Source organism: Pongo abelii, chromosome 2, assembly GCF_028885655.2.
Source record: "Pongo abelii isolate AG06213 chromosome 2, NHGRI_mPonAbe1-v2.0_pri, whole genome shotgun sequence".
Classification (NCBI taxonomy): Eukaryota; Metazoa; Chordata; class Mammalia; order Primates; family Hominidae; genus Pongo; species Pongo abelii.
The window spans coordinates 104222938-104245069 of record NC_085928.1 but is presented as its reverse complement, the minus strand read 5'-3'; the positions used below and the strand labels follow the sequence as shown (position 1 = coordinate 104245069).

At 58.3% G+C, this 22132-nt stretch overlaps 1 protein-coding gene across 1 annotated transcript; it reads left to right on the top strand.

Annotated features, from left to right (window-relative positions):
• The first annotated feature begins 4677 nt into the window (after positions 1-4677).
• SLC38A3 (solute carrier family 38 member 3) lies at positions 4678-21466 on the top strand. Its single transcript, XM_002813729.5, has 16 exons — positions 4678-4766; positions 13523-13674; positions 13776-13857; positions 14028-14143; positions 14761-14834; positions 14919-15011; positions 15115-15193; positions 16647-16729; positions 16824-16882; positions 17081-17245; positions 17322-17401; positions 17675-17775; positions 17998-18122; positions 18208-18352; positions 19285-19388; positions 19477-21466. The coding sequence occupies exons 2-16, from the start codon at positions 13574-13576 to the stop codon at positions 19579-19581; spliced, it is 1512 nt and encodes a 503-aa protein (XP_002813775.2). The 5' UTR covers positions 4678-4766; positions 13523-13573; the 3' UTR covers positions 19582-21466.
• Positions 21467-22132: the final 666 nt, after the last annotated feature.

Below are 22132 nucleotides of genomic sequence, written 5' to 3'. Positions count from 1 at the left end.
CAGGAGAATGGCATGAACCCGGGAGGTGGAGCTTGCAGTGAGCCAAGATCGTGCCACTGCACTCCAGCCTGGGCGACAGAGCAAGACCCCATCTCAAAAAAAAAAAAAAAAAAAAAGAAAAAAAAGAAAAGAAAAAAAGAATATATATATATATTTTTTTCATTAAAACATGTATATAGGGGCACATATTTTTTCTGGAACCAGTGTGAGTGTGGAGGAGGAGAGGAGTGTGGCTCGGGTCCCCATGAGGCATAGGTTATGTCTCTGTTATCTGACAAAACCAAGTGCTACAAGGCGAGGGGCTCAGTGACAGGGGTTGGGGTCTGAGCGGTTGACCAAGCACAGGCAACGCCCCCACTAAGCCAGTATTGTGGAGGGATGTTGGATGGGCTGAATTTGCAGGATCTGTAGTGCTTGGGGGAGATGCCCAGGAGGCCGACTGATACTCAGTGCTGGGCAGAAAGCTACGTGTAGGCAGCATCCTCAATGTCCAGGTGGTGGGGGGCTGTGAGCCTGTCGGAGGCTGGAAAGGGGAGCATGAGGGCACCCAGGCCTGAGAACAGGAAGAACACTGGATAGGGTTGGGAGCCCAGTGCACATGTGGGCAGTGCTATTGGTGCTGCTCAGAAGCCTGGGCATGGGGGGGATCTAGCCAGTGGTGCAAGACCCCTGCTGGGTGCTGTTGGCCTGGCTGAGCCAGGGCTGTTCATCTCTACTAAGGACCTGCTTCCCAAACAGTTTGCTAGAGTGAGGTGGGATGCGGGTAGTGACAGAGGGAGGTAGTGGGCATGGGATAGGAGGCCTTGAGGAGCTGGAAGTGTTAGGCTTGAGAGGAAGGAAGCTGTCAGGAGAGGTGACTTAGTGGGGCCTTCCGCATAGCCGTCTTGTCTTGGCAGAAAGGTAAGTGCCCCCCAGCCTTCCTGGGCAAGGGACAGAAGAGCCCCAACAACATGCAGGGGCTGGACCCTGCCCTCCAGGGGGTCCCACCCCACATATGCTTCTGACCCCGGTATCTGGGATTCAGGGTCGGTACTCCTGGATCCTGTGAGTTGGGGACGCTGCCTGGCCTCAAACTGCCTTGTCCATGGCCAGCAAGTGTGGAGGGGCTCTGAGTCTCCCAGCCTGAAACCTGCTTAGCCCTGCTCACCACACCAGTGTAATTACACCCTAAGGAGCAGGATCAATGGGTGCCTGATGCCTGATTCACAGTCCAGGGCAGAGGATCAGAGAGCACTGGCCCAGAGTCAGCACAGTGGCCACACCCCAGTCTTGTAGGTGGGGTGCATTTACTGTGGGCACCTCTAGCCACCACCATCCCTGCCTGACCTACAACCTCAAGGTGCCCCTTCAGCTCTGGCTCTGGCGGGACTAACCTGGCCCGGCCACCGACCAGAGATTAGACAAGCCTGGTGGATGGTTAATACCGCTGATGTCAGGGCCTGGCTGGGTGGCCACTAGGGGTTTGGGCCCTCCCCACAGGCAGTAGCATAGTCCATGTGACCAGGGCTCATTAAGCCGCTTCAGTGGCCAGAGAAGCTGGGGGCCAGATCTCAGGAGAGAGAGGGCAGGCATGTCAGGGCTGTGGGGGCCAGGCCTTAGCCACGAGGTCACCAGCGCTGGGGGCCCAGGCCAGGGAAGGGCTGGATAAGAGGGTTGCATATGGGTCCCCTCCATACTTCTACACTCTGTGTTGTGACACTAAAGCCCTGTTCATGCCCAAAGAGGAGCCTCCCAGGCACCAAACAGCAGGGCATAGTCAGCAGCTAGGGTGTGGCAATAGACCCTGAGGTGTGGGGGTGAGAACCACCTTCTCCTGAGGATTTCAAACCCCTGATCATGAGCCCAGAAGGAGCGTGCTGCCCTGCATGCAGCCCTCCGCCCACCAGGGCTAGCCTGACGTCCAGGCTCCTTTCCCTCTGGCCGAGCTCCTTTCTCCATCCACAGTGCCCTTCCCTCCCCACCCTGGCTTGTGCCTTTCTTCCCCTTGGCAGAGCAAGTCTGTGGGCTGCTTTGCCATCAGGCTCTCCTTGATTTGTGCCCTCCAACCTCGCAGGCACGTTCCCATCTAGACCACCTGGAGACAATGCTTGGAGACACTAGGGCTGGTGCTGTGTGGGTGGGATGACAAGAGCAGCAAGAGCAGTAAGTGTCGGACTAGCTGGCTCTTCACAGTGACTCAGGCAGGATTCTCAGAGGTGATCTATGAGGGTGATGAAGGACAAGTAGGAGTCTGCCAAGGAGGTGGAACAGGGTGGGGAACCTTCAGCCCTGGGAAGCACGAGGGCAGAGGCACAGGAGCATAAAAGCTAGCACGTTCTGCGAACAGCAGGAACGTGTACAGCGTGGCTGGCCAGGCCTGGGGGAGGTGAAGAGGCTTGCTGGGAGCAGGTGAGGGGATATGAGGGAGGCCAGCCAGGTGTGGAAGCAGGAGCTGCAGGGGGTCTGAGGAGTCAGGGGACACAGATACTGGGCTGTGTAAGGGCTGGGTTGGAGGCGAAGATGGGGCATTGCTGTTGGAGATGGTCTTGGGGCACTGTGTGGACAGCATGTTAGCAGAGGTAGTGTCATGGTGAGAAGAGGCGGCCTAGCTAGAGGCTGAGAGTTCATGACTAGAAAGGAAGAAGGACAGCCAAGGGCTAAAGGGGCCCTGGAAGGAGGATCTGAGCGGTCCTGGAGCCCTGAGCTCTGCTGCACGGGTCTGGCAGTCTTTCAGGCCTGGGTTTAAGTTTTCAGAGATGGGGCAGTGGAGGCGGAGGCTGGGCTGAAGCTTGGGATAAAGCTTCCCCCATCCTCCATCCCAAGGGGCCGCCCGCAACCCTGTGGTTGCTTGGATGGACATTCCCTCCAGCCTCTGGAAGAAGGCGACCGGCAGCTCTCAGAGCCACATCCTAGCTGTCCAGCTGTCCGGTCACCACAGGCTGGGCTGGGAGATTCGGCAGGTGGCGGGAAAGGCCTCCGAGCTGTGTTTGCCCTGGCTGGGGCCCAGGCCTAGCAACAACAAACAGTCAGCCCCTCCCCCAGCCTGGCCACAACTGGTCTGACCCAGGGACCCCACATCATACCCTCCTCCGGGCTTCCCACAGCAGCCCAGCCCAGTCAGCCCCTGCTTCCTCCAGTCTAGATTGAGGACCCCAACACCCATATCCCAGGTGACCTTGAGCCAGCCCTGGCCCCTCAGGAACTGCCAGTGGGAGCCACCAGCCCTTTGCAGATAGCTCTTGTGAGCATCCAGGGTGTCTGCAAGTGGGAGGTTGAGAGGTGGGAGGCAGGCCTGAGACCCTCATCAGTGCCTCTTCTATATGGCTGTCCCATGGCAGAACCATGCCCTTTTGGAGGGTGGGAGTCAAAGTGAGCTCTGATCTAAGGATGATATCAGCCCCAGACCAGGAGTGAAAGGCAGCCCTTTCCCATTTTCCAGCCACCAGCAAGGCTGAAGTTCGAGTGGCTTGAGGTTTTCAGGGGTTGCCACCATCCCAATGCCTTTCTCTCTAGCCCTGCCAGCCAGAGCTGAGTCCCCTGCCCCGTCTCACAGCTTCCCCTCCACCCATTCCCCTCAGGAGAAAAGACAGCCACTTCCATGTGACAGAGGGAAACTGAGGTATGCCAGGGCTTGGCTGTGGTGGTTCTGTGAGTCAGCAGGAGAGAATCCTGGAGTCCTGACTCCCAGTTCAGGGCAGGGGAGGGTCGGGTATGTCCTCTGAGGGCATTCCCCCCGCACTGGGAAGCAGGGCAGGCATGACACAGAGAAGACCAGCTTGAATAGGAACAGCAGAGGCCATGAGATTAATCGGATCAGAGCCAGTGGCTGAGAAGCAAGGGGCACAGCTGTTCTGAGAACCCCCCCAGTTCACCCCGAAGGTCAGCATCTCCCCCAGCTTCCTACTGGTGGAACCTGGGACCTTAACACCCACCACCCGCCTCTGAGCACCAAGGCCCTGTGTGGAAAGCAGGCAGGGGTGGGATAAGGAGCCCCCAGCCAAGAACGAGGCCATCCTAAAACCCCTGTCTGTCCCCAGGGCACCAAGTCCCAGCCCCCTTCTTGCGGACAGGCTGACAGCTGTCTCCTACACCTTCTAAATAAGGACAGGGGTCATGGTCGGGGGGCCCCAAGCGAGGCTCAAGCAAGCCAAGCCTTACCCCTTGCCTGACCTCACTGCCCCTGCCCTCTCTGTTCCAGCCTCAGCCTCCTTTGAATATCTGGGGTGGAGACAGAATTGACACAAGAAGCCCTCCCACCCTCGCCTCCACCCCACCCCTGGTTGGGAAGGGGGAGGCAGGTAGAAGAGGTATTTTGTTGCCTGAGTGTCGCCTGAAAGTCCCCCATTCAAGCCTCCCTCACTGAGGCTATGCGTTGCCAGTCCTCTTGGCTGAAGCTCCCCTTCTGGCTTTGGGGGGGTGTGGACAGAGCATTTCAGGGGTTAAGGTGACACCCACAGACCTCAGAGAGAATCTGCTTTGGACTGAAGCATTCCCCCCACAAGACTCAACGGAGCCCCTCCGGCAGCTCTGCTCTCCCACCTAGGGGCTCCCTAACGCTCAGGCCGCCCCTTTGCTCCCGGCCTGCCCCGGCCCCCGCCATTCCCCGGACCAGCCCCTCCTCCCGCGGGCCGCCAGGGATTGGCGGGCGGGGGGCGGGCCGGGGGCGGGGCCGGGCGCCCTTCATCCCCCGTCGCTGTTGTCGCTGTTGCAGCCCTGAGTTCAGCCGGGAGCAGAGCGAACCGCACCGGCCCGAGCGGAGCGCCGCGCGTGCCCAACCGCGAGGCCAGGTACCGCTTTGGGAGTTCATCCACCCGCACAGGGGAATCGGGTGGGCCGAGCCCTACTGTCCACCCTCCTGTCCATAGCCGGGCTCTGGGCAGCTCTCCTCTCCCGTCCTGACCCGGGCAGGCGCCCCAGCCTCCAGCGAGCCAAAGCCCCGCGCGCTCCAGGCGCTGGTCTTGGGGACCTGCCAGTCGGGACTCAGCGCCGAGCTTAAGCAGGGCCCTGGGGGTACCGGGAAGGACACGTCGTTGCCTTGGGGCCTCTCGGCGGGGCTGGGAGGTACAGCAGGAGGTCGGAGGCACCCGGGGCTGGGACCACAGGACGCCTTGTTGGGGGCTCGGGCGGCACACCACAGGCTTCCTGAGGCAGGGCCCATGGGGCAGGCTGGAGAGGGCCCGAGGGGAGGACCCAAGAGGGGCCTGGAGCAGTCCCTGGAGCGCTGCCCCGACGGGCGCCTGACAGGCAGAGCAGCCCGGCTGGCACGATGGGAATCCGGGTATATTTATCTCGGCTGCTCTGGACAAGGGCTTGAGGGCAGATCGGGCCGGGCCGCCTGAGGGGCTGCGGGGTACATGCTGGTCCCAGAGCCGGTGCCATTTGCAGAGGAGCCAGCGGGCACAGCGAGTGCAGGGCTCGAGTGGCTCCCTGACCTGAGGCCGGGGCGCCGTGGGAGCTCCTCCCCACCTGGCGCTGGGTAGGTTGTAAGTCAGAGCCCGCGCAGCGCACGGCTGAGAGAAGGAACCAAGACTTGGTTTGCAAGAGCCCGCCCCCGCCCGGTTGGCCCCTTCGATTGGCCACAGCAAATGCGTGCGTTTGTTTACACCCGGGCAGGGGGAAGCCAGGGGCGGGACCTGCGGGGACCCGCCCTTTTCCCCCCACAGGGACCTGAGTCCTGAGTCAGGTATGGGCTCTCAAACAGGTCTGAGAAAGGCTAAGTCAAAGGCTCTTGAGCCCTGAGGAACACCATGGAGGACATCCCCACTCATGCCCATCCTTCCTTCAGCCTGCCAACCCTGTCCTTTCTTCCATGACCGACTCTGGCCACAGAGCTGCCCCTGGAAAAGGCCCTTGGACCTTTCACCCCTTCCTGTTCTGTAAAAGGTCTGGGATGGGGCTCATTTCCTTCTGGAAAGGAAGCAAATCTCTCGGGGCTCTCAGTCTGGGGGATAGAAAGCTAAAGAGACCCAAGGATGTTTCCATTTTGAATGGGGGAAATTCGGCACAGCCATGGTACCGTTCCTGCAAGAAGCATCACTGACGGGAAGGATCAGGACTGGAGGAGGCCAAGCCTGGCACATCTCTGAGAGAGCTGGAATGACTGAAACCAGAAATGGAAATCTGATTTCTTGACATTAGGAGCAGGGGGCTGAATCTCTGGGGAGGGTAGGAGTCCGTACCTCAGAATTTTGTTCTGCCTGGGCCCATGGGACCCATGTCTTCGCTGGCCTCTCAAGCCACTCCTTGTTGTGTGCTGGTTCTTTTGGCCCATGTCACAAATGGTCCCCATACCAGTCCAGGGCTCCAGGTTGCCAGATCATGACAACTGGTTGCTCCTGTCCTTGTGCCACTGCCCTAGCAAGTAGCCTTGAAGCCCTGGACAGATGGAGAAACTGAGGCACAACAAGACTGGCTGGGTGGTTCATGGTCTCTGGATTGAGTCAGGGAAGGATTTTAAGCTGAACTGGACACACCCTGGAAGTCTGGGCTGGGTGTGAGGACAAGCATCTAGTTTGAGAGGGAAACATATTTGAAGGGGAGTGGTGTGGGGTGGACCACCAGGGAGGTGCAGTTTTGGCGTCTCTGTGAACAGAAAGCTGAGGTGGAATGTGCAGTCTATGCTATAGTAGAATTGGGACCCAGTGGGAGGATGTTCTAGTGTAGACATGGCCAGGGGCCAGGCCTCACTTGGAGCAGGTAAGAGGGCTTGCTGAGGGCCTCAAATGCATTCCATTCATTTTTTTTTTTTTTTTCATTTTTTGAGATGGGGTCTCACTCTGTTGCCCAAGCTGGAGTGCAGTGGCACAATCTCCCCTCACTGCAACCGCCCCTCCCAGGCCCAAGCAATTCTCCCACCTCAGCCTTCTGGGTAGCCAGGACCGCAGGTGTGCAACACCAAGCCTGGATAATTTTTTTTGTATTTTTGGTAGAGACAGGGTTTCATCATGTTGCCCAGACTGGTCTCGGACTCCTGAGCTCAAGCAGTCTGCCTGCCTTGGCCTCCCAAAGTGCTGGAATTACAAGTCTAAGCCACCGCACCTGGCCATTCCATTCATTTAACATTTGCTGAGCACCTACTGTGTGCCCGGTGTACACTCTTGTCTAGTGGGTGAAGGTAGGCCTTTGACTCTGAGTGGTAGGACAGACATAGGAGAACAGGGTGGGGCTCTAGAGGACCAGGCGGGGCTTCTGGGGGCCAAAGGGAAGGACCAGCTGCTGGGCAGGAGGGGCTTTCCGGCCAGTGGCCTGGGGTGGCTTGGTTTTGAATTTCCGCTCTGCGGGCCACGTCCTGTACACAGCCTCTCAGCCAGCACGTCTGCACACGTGCATGGCTGCTGAGAATGGGGGTCACTCCGACTGACCATCATCTCCACATGTATTTTCCATTGCTCAGGTAGACAAGTCCTGGGTGCTGGACCAGGGATCTCTGAGCTTTCCAGTTGGGCCTGGCCTTGTGGCCCTAGTGGGCTCAGCCCCACCCTCTGGGTGTCATAGCACCTGGTTGGTAGGGGCATAACCTGCTCTGTGGGGACCTGGAGGTGCAGCAGCAGCCTTTTTGTGGGGTCCTCCAGGGTTCCGCCTGGCCATCTTGGCAGTGCCCATTGGGCCTACTGCCCCCTCACCTGGGCCCCCTGGCTCCCTCTCCCCTTCTCGCTCTTTCTGGGGCTCTCTTTTTCTTCAGCTTTCTCTTTTTTTTTTTTTTTTTTTTTTGAGATAGGGTCTCGCTCTGTTACCCAGGCTGGAGTGCAGCGGCGTGATCTTGGTTCACTGCAGCCTCTGCCTCCCAGGTTCAAGCAATTCTCCTGCCTCAGCCTCCCGAGTAGCTGGGATTACAGGCACCTGCCACCATGCCAGGATAATTTTTGTATTTTTAGTAGAGATGGGGTTTCACCATGTTGGCCAGGCTGGTCTCGAACTCCTGGGCTCAGGTGATCTGCCTGCCTCGGCCTCCCAAAGTACTGGGATTACAGGTGTGAGTCACCATGCCTGGCCTTACAGCTGTCTCTTGCTGTCTCGTCTGTCTCTTCCTCCATTTGGCTGTCTCTGACTGGGTGCTCACTCTGTTTCTCACCTCTCTGGTTGTTTCTGTCACTCTCTGTCTCCCTGTCTAAATGTCTGTCCGCTATCTGCATGTGATTTTTGTCTGTGTGTTTTTCTGTCTGTGTCCCTCTGTGTGCATCTGCATTTCCCTGTCACCCTGGGCCTCTGCATCTCTGTCTGTCTCTCTGTATGGATCAGTATGCATGGACGCATGGAGCTAATGACTGTGTTTTCTCTCCCTACTCTGTCCCTGTCTATCTCTCTTCCCCCCCTCTGCCTTTTCTTCCTGATGTTGGATGTCGCCCCTCCTCCAGGCCAACCTTGACTTTAGCCCCCCATTGGACTTTCTGATGAGTCCTGAACTGCCCGAGGCCTGTGCTTCAGCTTTCTTTGGGGCCAGAAGTCCGGCTGTCTAAATATTTGGCCGCCTCCAGGGGATTCCGGGTAAGCAGGGAGGAGAATGGGCTGGCTGGCGCAGGGTCTCCCCTGCCCCTGGGGGGCCACAGTCATGTGATGTCCTGTCCTTTGCCTCAGCTGGGCCTCCGGCTGCACGTCCTTCTCAGCAGGCTGGCAATGGGGGAGGTGGGGGCTGCTGTTGCTCTAGCCCACTCATGAACCAAGAGCTTCTGGCTGCAACCTCTATGGGTGGCAGCCTGAGCAAGGAGGGTCCAGAGCTGGGTGGGAAGGGAGGCTGAGGTGCCTAAGGTTAGGCCCAGCTACAAGCATCTGTTAGAAAATGTACCCGGCCATGGCCGGGCGCAGTGGTTCAAGCCTGTAATCCCAGCACTTTGGGAGGCCAAGGTGGGTGGATCACGAGGTCAGGAGATGGAGACCATCCTGGCTAACATGGTGAAACCCCGTCTCTACTAAAAAATACAAAAAATTAGCCGGGCGTGGTGGCAGGCATCTGTAGTCCCAGCTACTTGGGAGGCTGAGGCAGGAGAAAGGTGTGAACCCAGGAGGCGGAGGTTGCAGTGAGCCGAGATCACGCCACTGCACTCCAGCCTGGGTGACAGAGCAAAATTCCGTCTCAAAAAAAAAAAAAGAAAATGTACCCGGCCACAGGAAAGTCTACCTTCCGGCCCCAGCTGGGTCTCTCAGATCCTCCTAGACACCTCCGGATGCCCAGAACACAGAACCACAGACCCTAGATCCCAAGGCCAGGGAGCTGGGGGTTGAGGATTAACGTGGCCAGTAGTTCAGTTCTCTGGGCCATCTGCCTTCCCCTGGATATGCCCCCGCCTGCATGTCACTTCTTCAGTATTAGCCCAGTGTTGGCCACACACTGGCCACTTGCATTGTTGTGTTGTTGATGAGGAGGACGTGGAAACATGGGTCTAGAGGAGGGTAAGAGCTGTCTTTTCCCTGTTCTAACACCCTCCTCCCACCTGCTTTGTCCCTAGACCCCTGACCCCAGCAATCAGGTACCACCAATTCCTGTGGCTGTGCCTTAAGAACATGCAGTCCAAATGTCTCCATTGGATCTAGTTTCCTCCCCTTACTAACACCTTGTCCTGGTAGGCGGCATCTTCCCTCTGAAGCCTGGAGGAGCAGGTGGACAGAGGGGTAGCTGTCCAGATGGGTACCAGACTTAGGAGGGGGGCACCCTGTCTCAGCCAAGGAGGGGAGTGGTAAAAATGAGCTGAGCTGGAACTGAGGGCAGCCCTCACCCCTGAGCCCCCAGGGATAATCACAATGGACCCTCAAGCCAGGAGAGCTGTCTCTCTCCTGAGGTCTTGGCGGAGGTCAGGAAGCCTGGGTCTTAGCAATAATCTCCAGAGGGTCTGTGCCTCCACTGGTGCAAGTGGCCACCAAGGTAAAAAGAGTGTTAAGGCCTCCCTGTCACCAGCTCACTACTGCAGACCCAGACCCACTTATGTTCCTGAGCATGGGGAAGGAAACAAGGCTCAGAGTCCTGGGGACTCCAAGGACCTTGATCCCTGGGCAGAGAGCTGTGCTTCCTGTAGCTGCTTGCATCAGCCGCCCTGAAGTGGCCTGGATTCCTGGGGCTCAAAATCTTTAATTAGCCAAACTCAACACCTGCCGAGGTGTGCCTGATGAATTCTCACCGGGTGATGTTCGCGTGGGCGGGCGTTACCTGCTGCGCCATCCCTGTGGCTCCTGGCTCCTCCTGGCCCTTATCTCCCAGGAAAACAAACAGGTCCCAGGGCAATGGCCTGGGCCATTGATTTACTGCCCGGGTTCACACTACATCCATGACAGATGCCATTCTGATGACCTGCCCAAGGCCACTGTGATCTCCCCACCCTAGCTCCTGGCCACTCTCTGGGCACCCATGGCCTGTCTTGGGGATGAAGGCTTTGGGGAGGCTCCTCACTCATCCCCAGCTTTGACCAAGCCTCACGGGACCCCTAGAGGACAGGGATACACTGAGGTCCTGAGCTGGGGAGTACCCTGTCCCTGGCCACACAGTGAGGCAGGGCCAAGTCCAGCCCTAGAGGGTCTACTCTGGGCTTTCACCACAGGGGATCAGGCTCTGCTGGGAGCCTTTCTTATGCAGGAGCCCTTCCCTGAGTTTACCCCAATTCCCGATTCCCGGATGCAAAGGAGCCTGGGAGGCCACAGGCCTGAGGGGTAGGAGCTGTCAAAAATGGGCTGGCAGCCTCAGGGAATGGCTGGGGGCTCCATGCCAGGCCAGTACTAATCCTCACCCTGGCCCCCAACCCCCAGCCCCCAGCCCTCCTCCCTGCCCTGGACCAAAGTCCAGACTCCTAGACCTGGCCTTTACAGCTCTATCAGGTTTGTCTGTTGCCACAGAACCTTCCTTCAATGCTCACAGCTTGCCTTGTACTGCACCTCAGGACCTCTGCCTATGCTGTGCTCTCTGCCTGGTACACTCTTTCCTGTTTGACACGCTAGGGTGCCTACTGGAATTTTAGGACTGGCTTCGCCACCTCCTCCAGGAAGTCTTCCTTGATGCCCCCATCCTCTTTTTTTTTTTTTTTGAGATGGAGTTTGGCTCTTGTTGCCCAGGCTGGAGTACAATGGCGCAATCTCAGCTCACTGCAACCTCCGCCTCCTGGGTTCAAGCAATTCTCCTGCCTCAGCCTCCCGTGTAGCTGGGATTACAGGCATGCGCCACCATGCCTGGCTAATTTTGTATTTTTAGTAGAGATGGATTTTTTTCATGTTGGTCAGGCTAGTCTCAAACTCCTGACCTCAGGTGATCCTGCTCGCCTCGGCCTCCCAAAGTGCTGGTATTACAGGCGTAAGCCACTGCGCCCAGCACCCCCGTCCTCTTTTTTGAGACCCAGCACTATGTGGCTCACACTTAGTTGCAGCAGGAGCTATAGGGTAGTGATGCGGGTGCTATTTGGGGGGATTTGTCTCTTCTAAGCTGGAGGTCACTTGAGGAGAGATATTCTAAATCCTTTCTGGGATCTCGGGCCAGCCCAAGACCCAGCAATGACTGATCACGATTGAGTAATAGCCACCAGGCCCCAAAGGTCTAGGCCCAGCTACTGCAGAGGGGATGGGGAACCTGGAGCTCAGACCTCAGACACCTCCCACGGCCCGTGCCACAGACTGTGGTCTCCCTGGAGGCAGTGCCTGGCTGCTACGGAAGGATATTAGGGCAGAGAAGGGTGTTTTGTGCAGACTGCCAGCTCAGCACACTCTGAGGGCCTGTCCCAGCCTGCCCAGGGCAGGGGGCCGAGAGAGGGCACCCCCAGCTGAGTGCAGGGAGAACTCTGGAGTAGCTCTGGACGCCAGCACCGGCACCTCCATACCCAGGTGGGACACTTGGAGGGATGCTGATGGCAAGGCTTAGGGCAGGGGCATGAGGACAGGTGGACCTAGGCAACTCTGGGGTCAGGGGAGAGGGCTCAATAAGAGATGCTAACATTGTTATAGTCCCGAGTAGGTGGGGCTGGGAGGAGAGGAGGTAAGATGCTGGCATCAGAAGGAGAGGCGGGTTTGAGGGATGCAAGAGTGCCATGTGTGGGGTCTCCAGGGTCCAGGTGCCAGAATCTGAACTCTGGCCTGGGGCTGCCTGGGGCAGTGCAGGGAGGGAGTCCTCTGATCAGAGAGGCCAGAGGCTGCTGTGACCTCTGCTGCCTCCGGAGCCACCAGGCCTGAGGCCTGAGCCCAGCCTCTCTTGTTCACCTCTAGCCCTGAGTGCTACGTTTGAGTTCCCCAGTGCTCCAGATTGAAGGGCAGACCTGAGACCATCAGGGGCCGGAGTAGGGATGGGGGGTTCAGGGCAGAATTCAGGGTTCTCCATCAGAGAGGGCACCAGGGCTTCAGGACCAGGCTCTGGCTGTCCTGCCTGGCAGGGCTGCCCCCCTCACTGGTCTCCACTCGCCTCAGCTCTCCTGCTGTCCAGGCTGGCCTTCAGGGTGTCCTTACAGAACCTGGGGGCACTATGCCCAGCCACCTCTGGGTATGAGGTAGGCAATTCCTGAACCCAGTGATGGGAGAGGGGCCAGTGAGTTGTCTGGGCAGTGGGTAGGGGTGGTGGAGGAAGGAGAGCTGGTTCCTTTGAGGCCCAGCAGGGCCAAGCCCTGAGAGCAGAGAAGGGAGACTGATATGGTGACCCAGGCTCCTCTACAGCCGGCCAAGGGCCTGAGCTCCTGGCCTGGGGCCCTAGGAAATGGGGGTCTGTTCAGAGGGTCCACTCCTGGACAGCGGGCCCCTGAGGGTTGGGGGTTCCCTGCCTGGCAGTGGAGGAGAGACTTGGAAAAAAACATGGCCCTGAGGCCAGGACTGTGTGGAGGGTGAGGCGTGTGTGGCACAGAGAACCGGCCCTGGAGCACCCGTTTCCTGGAAGGCCCCCTGAGGGCCCTTTGCTGCAGCCAGGCGGGAAGGGCCCAGGTGTCCAGCCACCCAGCACCGCCTCAGGCATCCTGGCTCCGGGGAGGGGGGACAGCCTCTGCGCCTGCCGTTCCCAGCGCCAGCTCTCAGCCCACAGAGGGCTCTTTGTTCTGGCTGCCAGCAGTGCCCGCCGGGCGGCTGGGAACAGGGCCCACAGCCCTCACCCTCTCCCGAGGCCTCCAGCCGTCGGGCAGTGCCATTCTAGGTTGGGCAGGAGGCCCCTGGACACAGGGCCAGTGCAGGAAACCATCTCCCAGTACTGATGTCAAGGAGAAGTCTGTCCTGGGTACATACCCAGAGTGAAGTCTGGGGGCCTGCGACTGAGCATCTGGGGATGCTGGTGCCACTGGGCTCTGAACTGGGGTCATCCAGATGACCCTCACTTCACAGATGGTGAAACCGAGACCCTAAGGACTCGCCTGGACGGGCGTGCATGTAAGAATTGCATTATGTACTGGCTAGGGTGTCCCATCAGAACGTCCTAGGAACTCAGGTGTCTGAGCTGGATTCACCCAACAGCAGATGCCAGGGAGGCAGTAGGCAGAGCTGCATGTGCGGGTATGCCCCGAGTGACCATCTGGGAGGTGTGCTATGGCTGCAGGCCTCAGGTAGGAGGCTGGGCCGTAGGCCCAAGTAACGGGGCTAACCAGAGGGACCGGCTGCTTTGCAGACATCTGACTGTTGGTGTGAGACCAGTGCTCCTGGTGGTGTGCCCTGAGCCATGGAGGCGCCTTTGCAGACAGAAATGGTGGAGCTGGTGCCCAATGGCAAACACTCAGAGGGGCTGCTGCCAGTCATCACCCCCATGGCAGGCAACCAGAGGTGAGTATCAGAGGGACCCAGCGGTGGCTCAAGACAGGGCAGGGCAGGGATACAGAGCAAAGGGCTGGAGCTGAGCCACCCACCCTGACCTGTGCCTACAGGGTGGAGGACCCCACACGCAGCTGTATTGAGGGCAAGAGCTTCCTACAGAAAAGTCCCAGCAAGGAGCCACACTTCACCGATGTGAGCAGGGCAGCAACGGGTTTTGGGGGACACTGTGGGGAGCTTGGATGCAGTAATGAGGTGGTCTCTGGCAGCAGTGGGAGGCTGAGGGACAGTCAGGGGAATGCTGCGATGCCCCTGTCCCTTGCTGACTCCTCCCACCCCTCCCCGTCCCATTCTGGTGCCTGCAGTTCGAGGGGAAGACATCATTCGGGATGTCAGTGTTCAACCTCAGCAATGCCATCATGGGCAGCGGCATCCTGGGACTCGCCTATGCCATGGCCAATACGGGCATTATCCTTTTCCTGTGAGTGCCCTCAGAGAACCTTCTAAAGATAGGGGCCCTAAGCAAGCCACCAATCATGACCTCCCAGGACCCACCAGTTCCCTGTCCCAGCACCCAGGCTGCAGTGGGTGGGCACTTCTTACACTAACAAACCACGGCTGAAAAAAACATCCACAGCCAAACAAATATACCTCACTGCCCAGTAAACCGACTGAGGTCACAACACAGGCTGGTCTTACAGGCCAGAGACTGTCCTTTTGCCACCTTACACGTGATGGCCAAACCCCATGGCCAGGCCTTGTGTGGGCACACGTGTCCTTTGCTTGGGGGCTCTGCCCTGAAGCCAGAATGGAAAACATGTTTGTTTCAAGGACTCAAGAGGAGGATGTGCTCAGAGGGCAGTCACAGGGACACTCTTGACCCAGAGGGCCCCTTCTGGGGTGTGTCGCACCCTGGATCAAACGGGGTGGTGTTCATCACCCCTGGGGCCTGCTGAACTTGCATCCATACCTGTTGGGAGTCCAGACACCCAGGTTACAGACCCTCCACCCCCAGGCCTCCCAGAGCCCCTCACCCTCTGCCAGCCAGGGTAGCCCCCCAGTGGCCTCTTTTTCTTCCATCTTCCCATGTGTCCCCAGGTTCCTGTTGACAGCTGTCGCCTTGCTCTCCAGCTACTCCATCCACCTGCTACTCAAGTCCTCAGGGGTCGTGGGTGAGCCTCACACCAGCCTGGAATGGGCGGGAGCTGGTGGGTAAACTGGGGCAAGCTCCTGACTTCTTGACCCTGCTCCTGCAGGCATCCGTGCCTATGAGCAGCTGGGCTACCGTGCCTTTGGGACCCCAGGAAAGCTGGCAGCAGCCCTGGCCATCACGCTCCAGAACATCGGAGGTGAGAGCAGTGGGCAGGGGCAGGCAGTAGGGAGGTGGACAGCCCCGAAAGCTGGCTGATTGGGCTGACCTCAGCGCCTGCCTGCCCGCCCCTCTCCCCACAGCCATGTCCAGCTACCTGTACATCATCAAGTCTGAGCTGCCACTTGTCATACAGACCTTCTTGAACCTGGAGAAAACCTCGTGAGCCCTGGGGTGGGGAGGGGAGGGGAGGGGATGGGTGCGGTGCAGTGGGGAGGGGTGCGGTGCAGTGAGGAGGGGTGGGGTGGGGTGGGGCTGGGTGGGGGTGGGGGGCCCAGGCTGGGCTGGTGGGAGAGACAAGACAAAGCAGACAAGAAGCTGGTGGAGTGGGGAGAGTTGCCAGCAGAGCCAGCATTCAGTTCACACTCACTTGGGAAGCACCTTGGGGACCCCCCCTCCAGAAGGGGCATGTGGGGCTAGGGGCAGGGTGCAGCTGAGGAAGCTGGGCCTCTCCTCACCCCGGACCCAGCCTGTGAGCAAGGGAGGCTCAGGCTTAGCTCTAAGCGCCTGCTATTCCTGACCATGGGGTTGCCCCCCCAACCAAGAGATTAAGCCCAGGTGTCCCAGTTGCCTATCACTTTAGCCAGCATTGACTGGGCATCAAACATGTTTTGTGGGACAGAGGGGACACAGCCAGGCCCTGCTCTTGACAGCCCAGCCCGAATAAGCAGAGGGGCGGGGAGGCTGAGAGTAGCTCCGGCAAGAGGGAGAGCCAGGATTCTGCCCCTGGGGCCCTGGGCCTTTCCCAAAGAGTTGGCCTCGGGGCTTGCCTTTGAGGACAGTCCTGGCCCTTATCCCCTTGTTTCCCTGTGCCCCATATCCATTCCTGGTGGGTAGAGGAGGGGGCCGGATGAGGCAAGGCCAAGATGCCAGAAGGAACCGCAAGGGGCACAGGTTATTGCAAGTGCCAGAAACCCCCGTGGAAAATACCACCTCCCTCTAGAATCAGGTCCCTCTTCCTCCTCCCACCCACCTCCATCCAAAGGCTGGGCCCAGACCTGTGTGTCCTGAGAAAGGCAACAGCAGTGCCTACAATAGAGAGGGTCCTGAGCATGAGCTGTGTGCCAGGCTGGAACCTTAGTTCTCATGTCACCCTGAAGGACAGTACTGAAGGCACGCCTTTTGGTTTTTTTTGTTTTGTTTTTGGGTTTTTTTGTGTGTGTGTGTGAGATGGAGTCTCGCTCTGTCGCCCAGGCTGGAGTACAGTGGCGCAATCTCGGCTCACTGCAACCTCTGCCTCCCGGGTTCATGCGATTCTCCTGCCTCAGCCTCCTGAGTAGCTGAGATTATAGGCGCTTGCCACCATGCCCAGCTAATTTTTTTTGTATTTTTAGTAGAGACAGGGTTTCACCATGTTGGTCAGGCTGGTCTCGAACTCCTGACCTGATGATCCACCCACCTCAGCCTCCCAAAGTGCTGGGATTACAGGTGTGAGCCACCACGCCAAGCTGGGCACGCCCATTTTGCAGATGGGGAAAGTGAGACTCAGAGCTGTGGACAAACATTCTTCAGATGTCACTCAGTGGCACCACTGGTGACTCCAGCAGAGGGAGGCAGGGGCCCCATCCCAGGCTGAATGGATTCTGACCCTGGCTCCCGACTCCTGTCCCTGCAGGGACTGGTACATGAACGGGAACTACCTGGTAATCCTTGTCTCTGTCACCGTTATTCTGCCCCTGGCACTGATGCGGCAGCTTGGTGAGTGTGGAAGGGTCAGAGCCTTGGAGGGGATGTTGGAGGCATACACCATGGGAGGGGCCCCAGGTCTCAGAGTGCTCCCTCCACTTTGCAGGCTACCTGGGCTACTCCAGCGGCTTCTCTCTTAGCTGCATGGTGTTCTTCCTAATCGCAGTGAGTCACCCTCCATGTTGGCTGAGAAAGCGGGCAGCGGGTCTCCTGGGGGAGTTCCCTGTCATCAGGACGGGGCAGGTGTCTCTGGGAAGCTTGGGCCAGAAGGCACCTACATCAGTCCTGATCTAGATGTGGCTTCATGGTGACTTCCCAGGCAGCCCAGCCTGTCTCTGACACCCTCATCCCTCCCCACTCCAGGTCATCTACAAAAAGTTCCACGTGCCCTGCCCACTGCCCCCCAACTTCAACAACACCACAGGCAACTTCAGCCACATGGAGATCGTGAAGGAGAAGGTGCAGCTGCAGGTTGAGCCTGAGGCTGCAGCCTTCTGCACTCCCAGCTACTTCACGCTTAACTCACAGGTTCTGACAGGTCAGGGCAGGGCGGGGGCCCAGTGACAGTGGCAGAGTGCCTTGACACAGCCCCGTGTTTCCCCAGACAGCATACACCATCCCCATCATGGCCTTCGCCTTCGTCTGCCACCCCGAGGTGCTGCCCATCTATACTGAGCTCAAGGAGTAGGTGTCTGTGCCTGGGAGCGGGGGTGGGGCTGCCCTGAGCTGGTTTGGGGAGAATGGATGTGGTCCTGAATGTGGAGAGGGGAGTGACGGGAGCCAAGTCACTTTATCTAAGATGTCTGTGGCAGCCATGAGAGGTGATTATGAGCAAGAAGGAGACTCCCTCAGATGCTGAATGGTGAAAGTATGGTGCCAGAGAGAGCTTGGGGCACATGGGGGTCTCCCAATGTTACCCAGCTTGTCACCAACACCCGCCCCGCCACTTCCCCACAGCCCCTCCAAGAAGAAGATGCAGCACATCTCCAACCTGTCCATCGCTGTCATGTACATCATGTACTTCCTGGCTGCCCTCTTCGGCTACCTCACCTTCTACAGTACGGTGGCACCGGTGGGCAGAGGCCTAGGCTAGGCTGGGGGGAAGGGGCTGGTTGTGGCCATGGTGCCCTCCATACCGAGGCGTTTGGTGCCTGGCTGTGTCTTGCCGCTGTGGAGGTGAGTCTGCATGCCAATCCCCACAGTGTTGGGGTCCCCCAGGCAGCTCAGATCCCACCTCCTTCCTGGGGCCACCTACTGACCACCCTCCCTGCCTGCCACAGACGGGGTGGAGTCGGAGCTGCTGCACACCTACAGCAAGGTGGACCCGTTTGACGTCCTGATCCTGTGTGTGCGTGTGGCCGTGCTGACAGCAGTCACGCTCACAGTGCCCATCGTTCTGTTCCCGGTGAGCTGGTGGGCAGGTGGCCAGACTAGTGGCGGGAGGGGCTGATGGGGCCAACAGGCTGATGATTCTTCTCACCTGCCCCCAGGTGCGCCGCGCCATCCAGCAGATGCTGTTTCCAAACCAGGAGTTCAGCTGGCTGCGGCATGTGCTTATTGCCGTTGGCCTGCTCACTTGTATCAACCTGCTGGTCATCTTTGCCCCCAACATCCTGGGCATCTTTGGGGTCATCGGTGAGGGTCTGGCCCTGCTGTGGAAGCAGGGTATTGCCCCAGAGGAATTCAACTCTGCAAATCCTGGCAGATTCCTGAGCTTACACCCTACATTAAGTGCAGTGGTCATGTGCACAGTTTGGCCTTCCATCTGAGCTTTTGTCCATAGGCTATTCTAATCCCTTTTCAGGGCTCAGAGCCACTGAGTCAGTCCCACTTGCTGGAGGACACGGGTGGATCCCAGGGATCAGAGGCTGCCTCAAAGGATCTCACTGGGTCTTGTCCACATTTCACATGTCAGGAAACTAAAGTTCAGAGTGATTAAAGGAGCAGCAGGGCCACACAGCTGGTGAACAGGAGCCTTGGGCTTGATTCAGTCCCAGGATCACTGGACTCCAAGTTTGGTGCTCCATCCACTGCCTCATTCCAGATGGGGCTCTCAGCTGGTAGAGCAGACAATTCTGAAATGTCTTTGGGGTGATCCAACTCAGAGGACTAACAAACTCTGCCAGGACTGACAAACAGACCTGGGGGCTGAGTATCATGGATATCACGGACAGCACTCTTCGTTCTCTATGTCCGAAATCCAACTCGAAATGAATTAAGCAGAAAGGAATCCACCAGTTCAAATAACAGAGAAGCCTTCAAGTATAGCTGTAGCCTGGAGCCCAATACCCTTAAGCCCTCATCTCTCTCCATCTCTTGATTTGCCTTTCCTCATTGCTAGCTTCATTGGCTGACATTCTTCTGACACCGACATCACCAGCCTTCTATCCTCATGGATGGAGAACAAGGGGGAGAGGCTGGTGGGCTAGAATCAGGCAGAGCTCTCCAGTGGTCTCAACATGAAACTCCCTCAACAAGGAGTGTTTGATCTCATTGAAGAGTCCACCCCCGAACCTTAGTCAGTAGGAGGATATGAGCCAGCAGTGGCCGTGTCTTGTTCTTTGCAGGTGCCACATCTGCCCCATTCCTCATCTTCATCTTCCCTGCCATCTTCTACTTCCGAATCATGCCCACAGAGAAGGAGCCTGCAAGATCCACCCCCAAAATCCTGGTGCGAGGGGCCTGGAGGCCGGTGGGCTGGTATGGGGCTTAGGGAACTGCCCTGACCTTGGACCTGACCCTGACTTCTGATTCCACAGGCCCTGTGTTTTGCTGTGCTTGGCTTCTTGCTGATGACCATGAGCTTGAGCTTCATCATCATTGACTGGGCCTCAGGGACCAGCCAGCATGGAGGAAACCACTAGGGTGACCCTCATCCTGTTCTGTCTACTCACCCTAGCAGCCCTGCCCAGACTCTTCAGCCCCTGCTCCCATCCAGTGGCCAGTCGGGGGAGGAGAAAGACGCGATTAACACTGTGGCATTCAGCCAGGCCCCATGTCCTCTCTGTGGAAGGTTTTTGTTCAAGAGCCAGGACCAAGGCCCTTGGGCCACTACCCTGCTAGGCTCCGGAGCTGTAGGGGCTTCCTGAACTGGGAGCAGGGTAGGGCAGTCGCCTTAGATCCCGCCCAAGCCCCTCATTCCCTCCTTGCACAGATGCATACACTGGGGCCCAGCAGCTGCCTCCTGAGGTGACACAGCCTGTAGGAACATACACAGCTGGGATCGGCCTGCAGCCATCCCCCGACCCTGCTGCTAGGCCACGGTCTGCGCCCTGGGGCCTCATCTCCCCCAGCCCACTTATTTTCCCCCCTTTTATTCCCTAGGCCCTTTTCAGACACCTGGGCCCTTGGATACTCTTCTCCCATCCCCCTTCACAGGATGACACCCTCCCATACCCCATAGCTGGGGCCAGCAGGTTCTGCTGAGGGTGGGGCTGGTGTAGGGACCCCCAAGAGACCCCTGTCCTGTCCCTTCACCAGTCCTGGGGAGGCTGGGACTCCCTCTGCCACAAGCCTGGGCCACAGCTCACATTCCACTGCTGGGAGAAGAAACAGGCCGAGGCCCAGAGTGGCCTGCCCCCGGGAGCCAAAGACCCCAGTGGCCACACTGGGATAGGATGGGGAGGCTGGCAGCCCTCTTTTATAAATATTATACATAAGACCAGCTGTGTTTTCTATTCTTGGTCTCCATGGTCCCTGGATTCCTGGAAAGTGAGGTAGGGGCCAGAACATGAATGGTGATGGAGGGCCCGCTTCTCCTTGTCTGGGATGAGGGTGGGGACAGGGCAAGTCCCCCACCCACCCCACCCCCTGCCTCCCAAACTAACCAGTGGCACACTCAGACCCAGCTCTGGGCCTGGGCCAGGCTCAGCACAGACCTGCTTTCTCACGGCTTGAGGTGGGGAGGAATTAATGAGGCCCCAGGAAGTGGGACAGAGAGAGGCCTCCGGAAGGAGGCAACGTGAGGTGCATCCCCAGCAGCTTCAGGGAGGGTCTGAGCTGGGGGCAGCTGAGCCCTGAGGGAGCCCCAGGAAGGGCCCCCTGCCCTCCCCTAGCTCCCAGGCTGCCATGTCAACTCTCTGTCAATGCCCTGAGTCTGGGGACAAAAGTCCAGGAATCCTGTGCCCTGTTGGGCTGATCTTTTTATTAACAGTAAAATCCACTATGAATAAAGTGGGTTAGTAGTCCCTGTGTGTGGGGCCCCAAATGGCAAAGAGAGGTGGGAGTCCAAGGTAGGGCAGGGGCTGCAAGGAAGCAGGACGGCCCCAGGTGTCCTGGCCCCGGTGGGACTGGGAAGCTGCCCACTGCCTTGGGCAGGCCTGAACCAGCTGGGACCCAGTGGGATGGAGCTGCCCAGGTCTTGGCACCAAACCCTCATTAGGAGAGACCCTGCACCAGGCTAGGCCGCCGGGGAAAGGGCTGCAGGAAAGATCCAGTTTGAATTTGCAAGGCAGCTGCCAGCTCGGGAAAACCCTGAAGAAAGAACTTCCTCAAGCCGGTGGCTGCTAGGCCCACAGCAGTGCCAGCTCAGCCGAGGGGAGCTTCCTGAGTCCTGTTCCCATCAGGCCCAGGCGCCTGACTCCAGGCTGGGGACTCACCCAGGAGCCCTGTGGCCCCAGGAAAGAGCTGGACACTGGCCTAGAGGTAGATGCAGCGCAGGGTGTTCTGATGAGAGGGGCTGCCCTCTAGAGGTCTTGATGGGGCCATAACCCTGCCTGTAACCCTTGGCTCCTGGGCAGTGGGGGGCAATGAAGGGCAAGTCCATCCTGTAGGCAGACCTGGGGGTCTTTTCTTATATTCCCTCCATCCAAAGAAGGCTGTGGGTCAGAGCAGCAGCAGGACACCAGGTCTGGCTTCAGGCCCCTCAGACCAAGGGGATGTGCTAACGGTAGCACCCCCCACGCACACACATACACACAAATGGGGTGAGGAAGGACCGTGGGCCCTGGCCCCAAGAAGCCAGCTCTGCTTGCCCAGTCAGGCCTCCTCCAGCCTGACCGTGGGCAGCAGGCTCCGGCAGGGAGGAGGCAGGTAATGTGACCACTACACTAGATTCAAGAGCCAAGTGTCCACATGACTGTTTGAAAATGAGTATCCCTTGTCCCTGGCTGTTAAATTCCAGACACTTGGCCTCCATGGTCTGCAGGCCCTCAGGCATCATTAAGCATTTGCGTATGCATTGAAAATTTTCCCAGGTTTTTTCCTTTGTTACCTTTTAAAAAATTGTTCTGGGGCCGGGCATGGTGGCTTACACCTGTAATCCCAGCACTTTGGGAAGCCGAGGTGGGCAGACTACTTGAACTCAAGATTTCAAGACCAACCTGGGCAACATGGTGAAACTTCGTCTCTAAAAAAAGAAAAAAAAAATTGAAAAATTAGCAGGGTGTGGTAGCTCATGCCTGTAGTCCCAGCTAT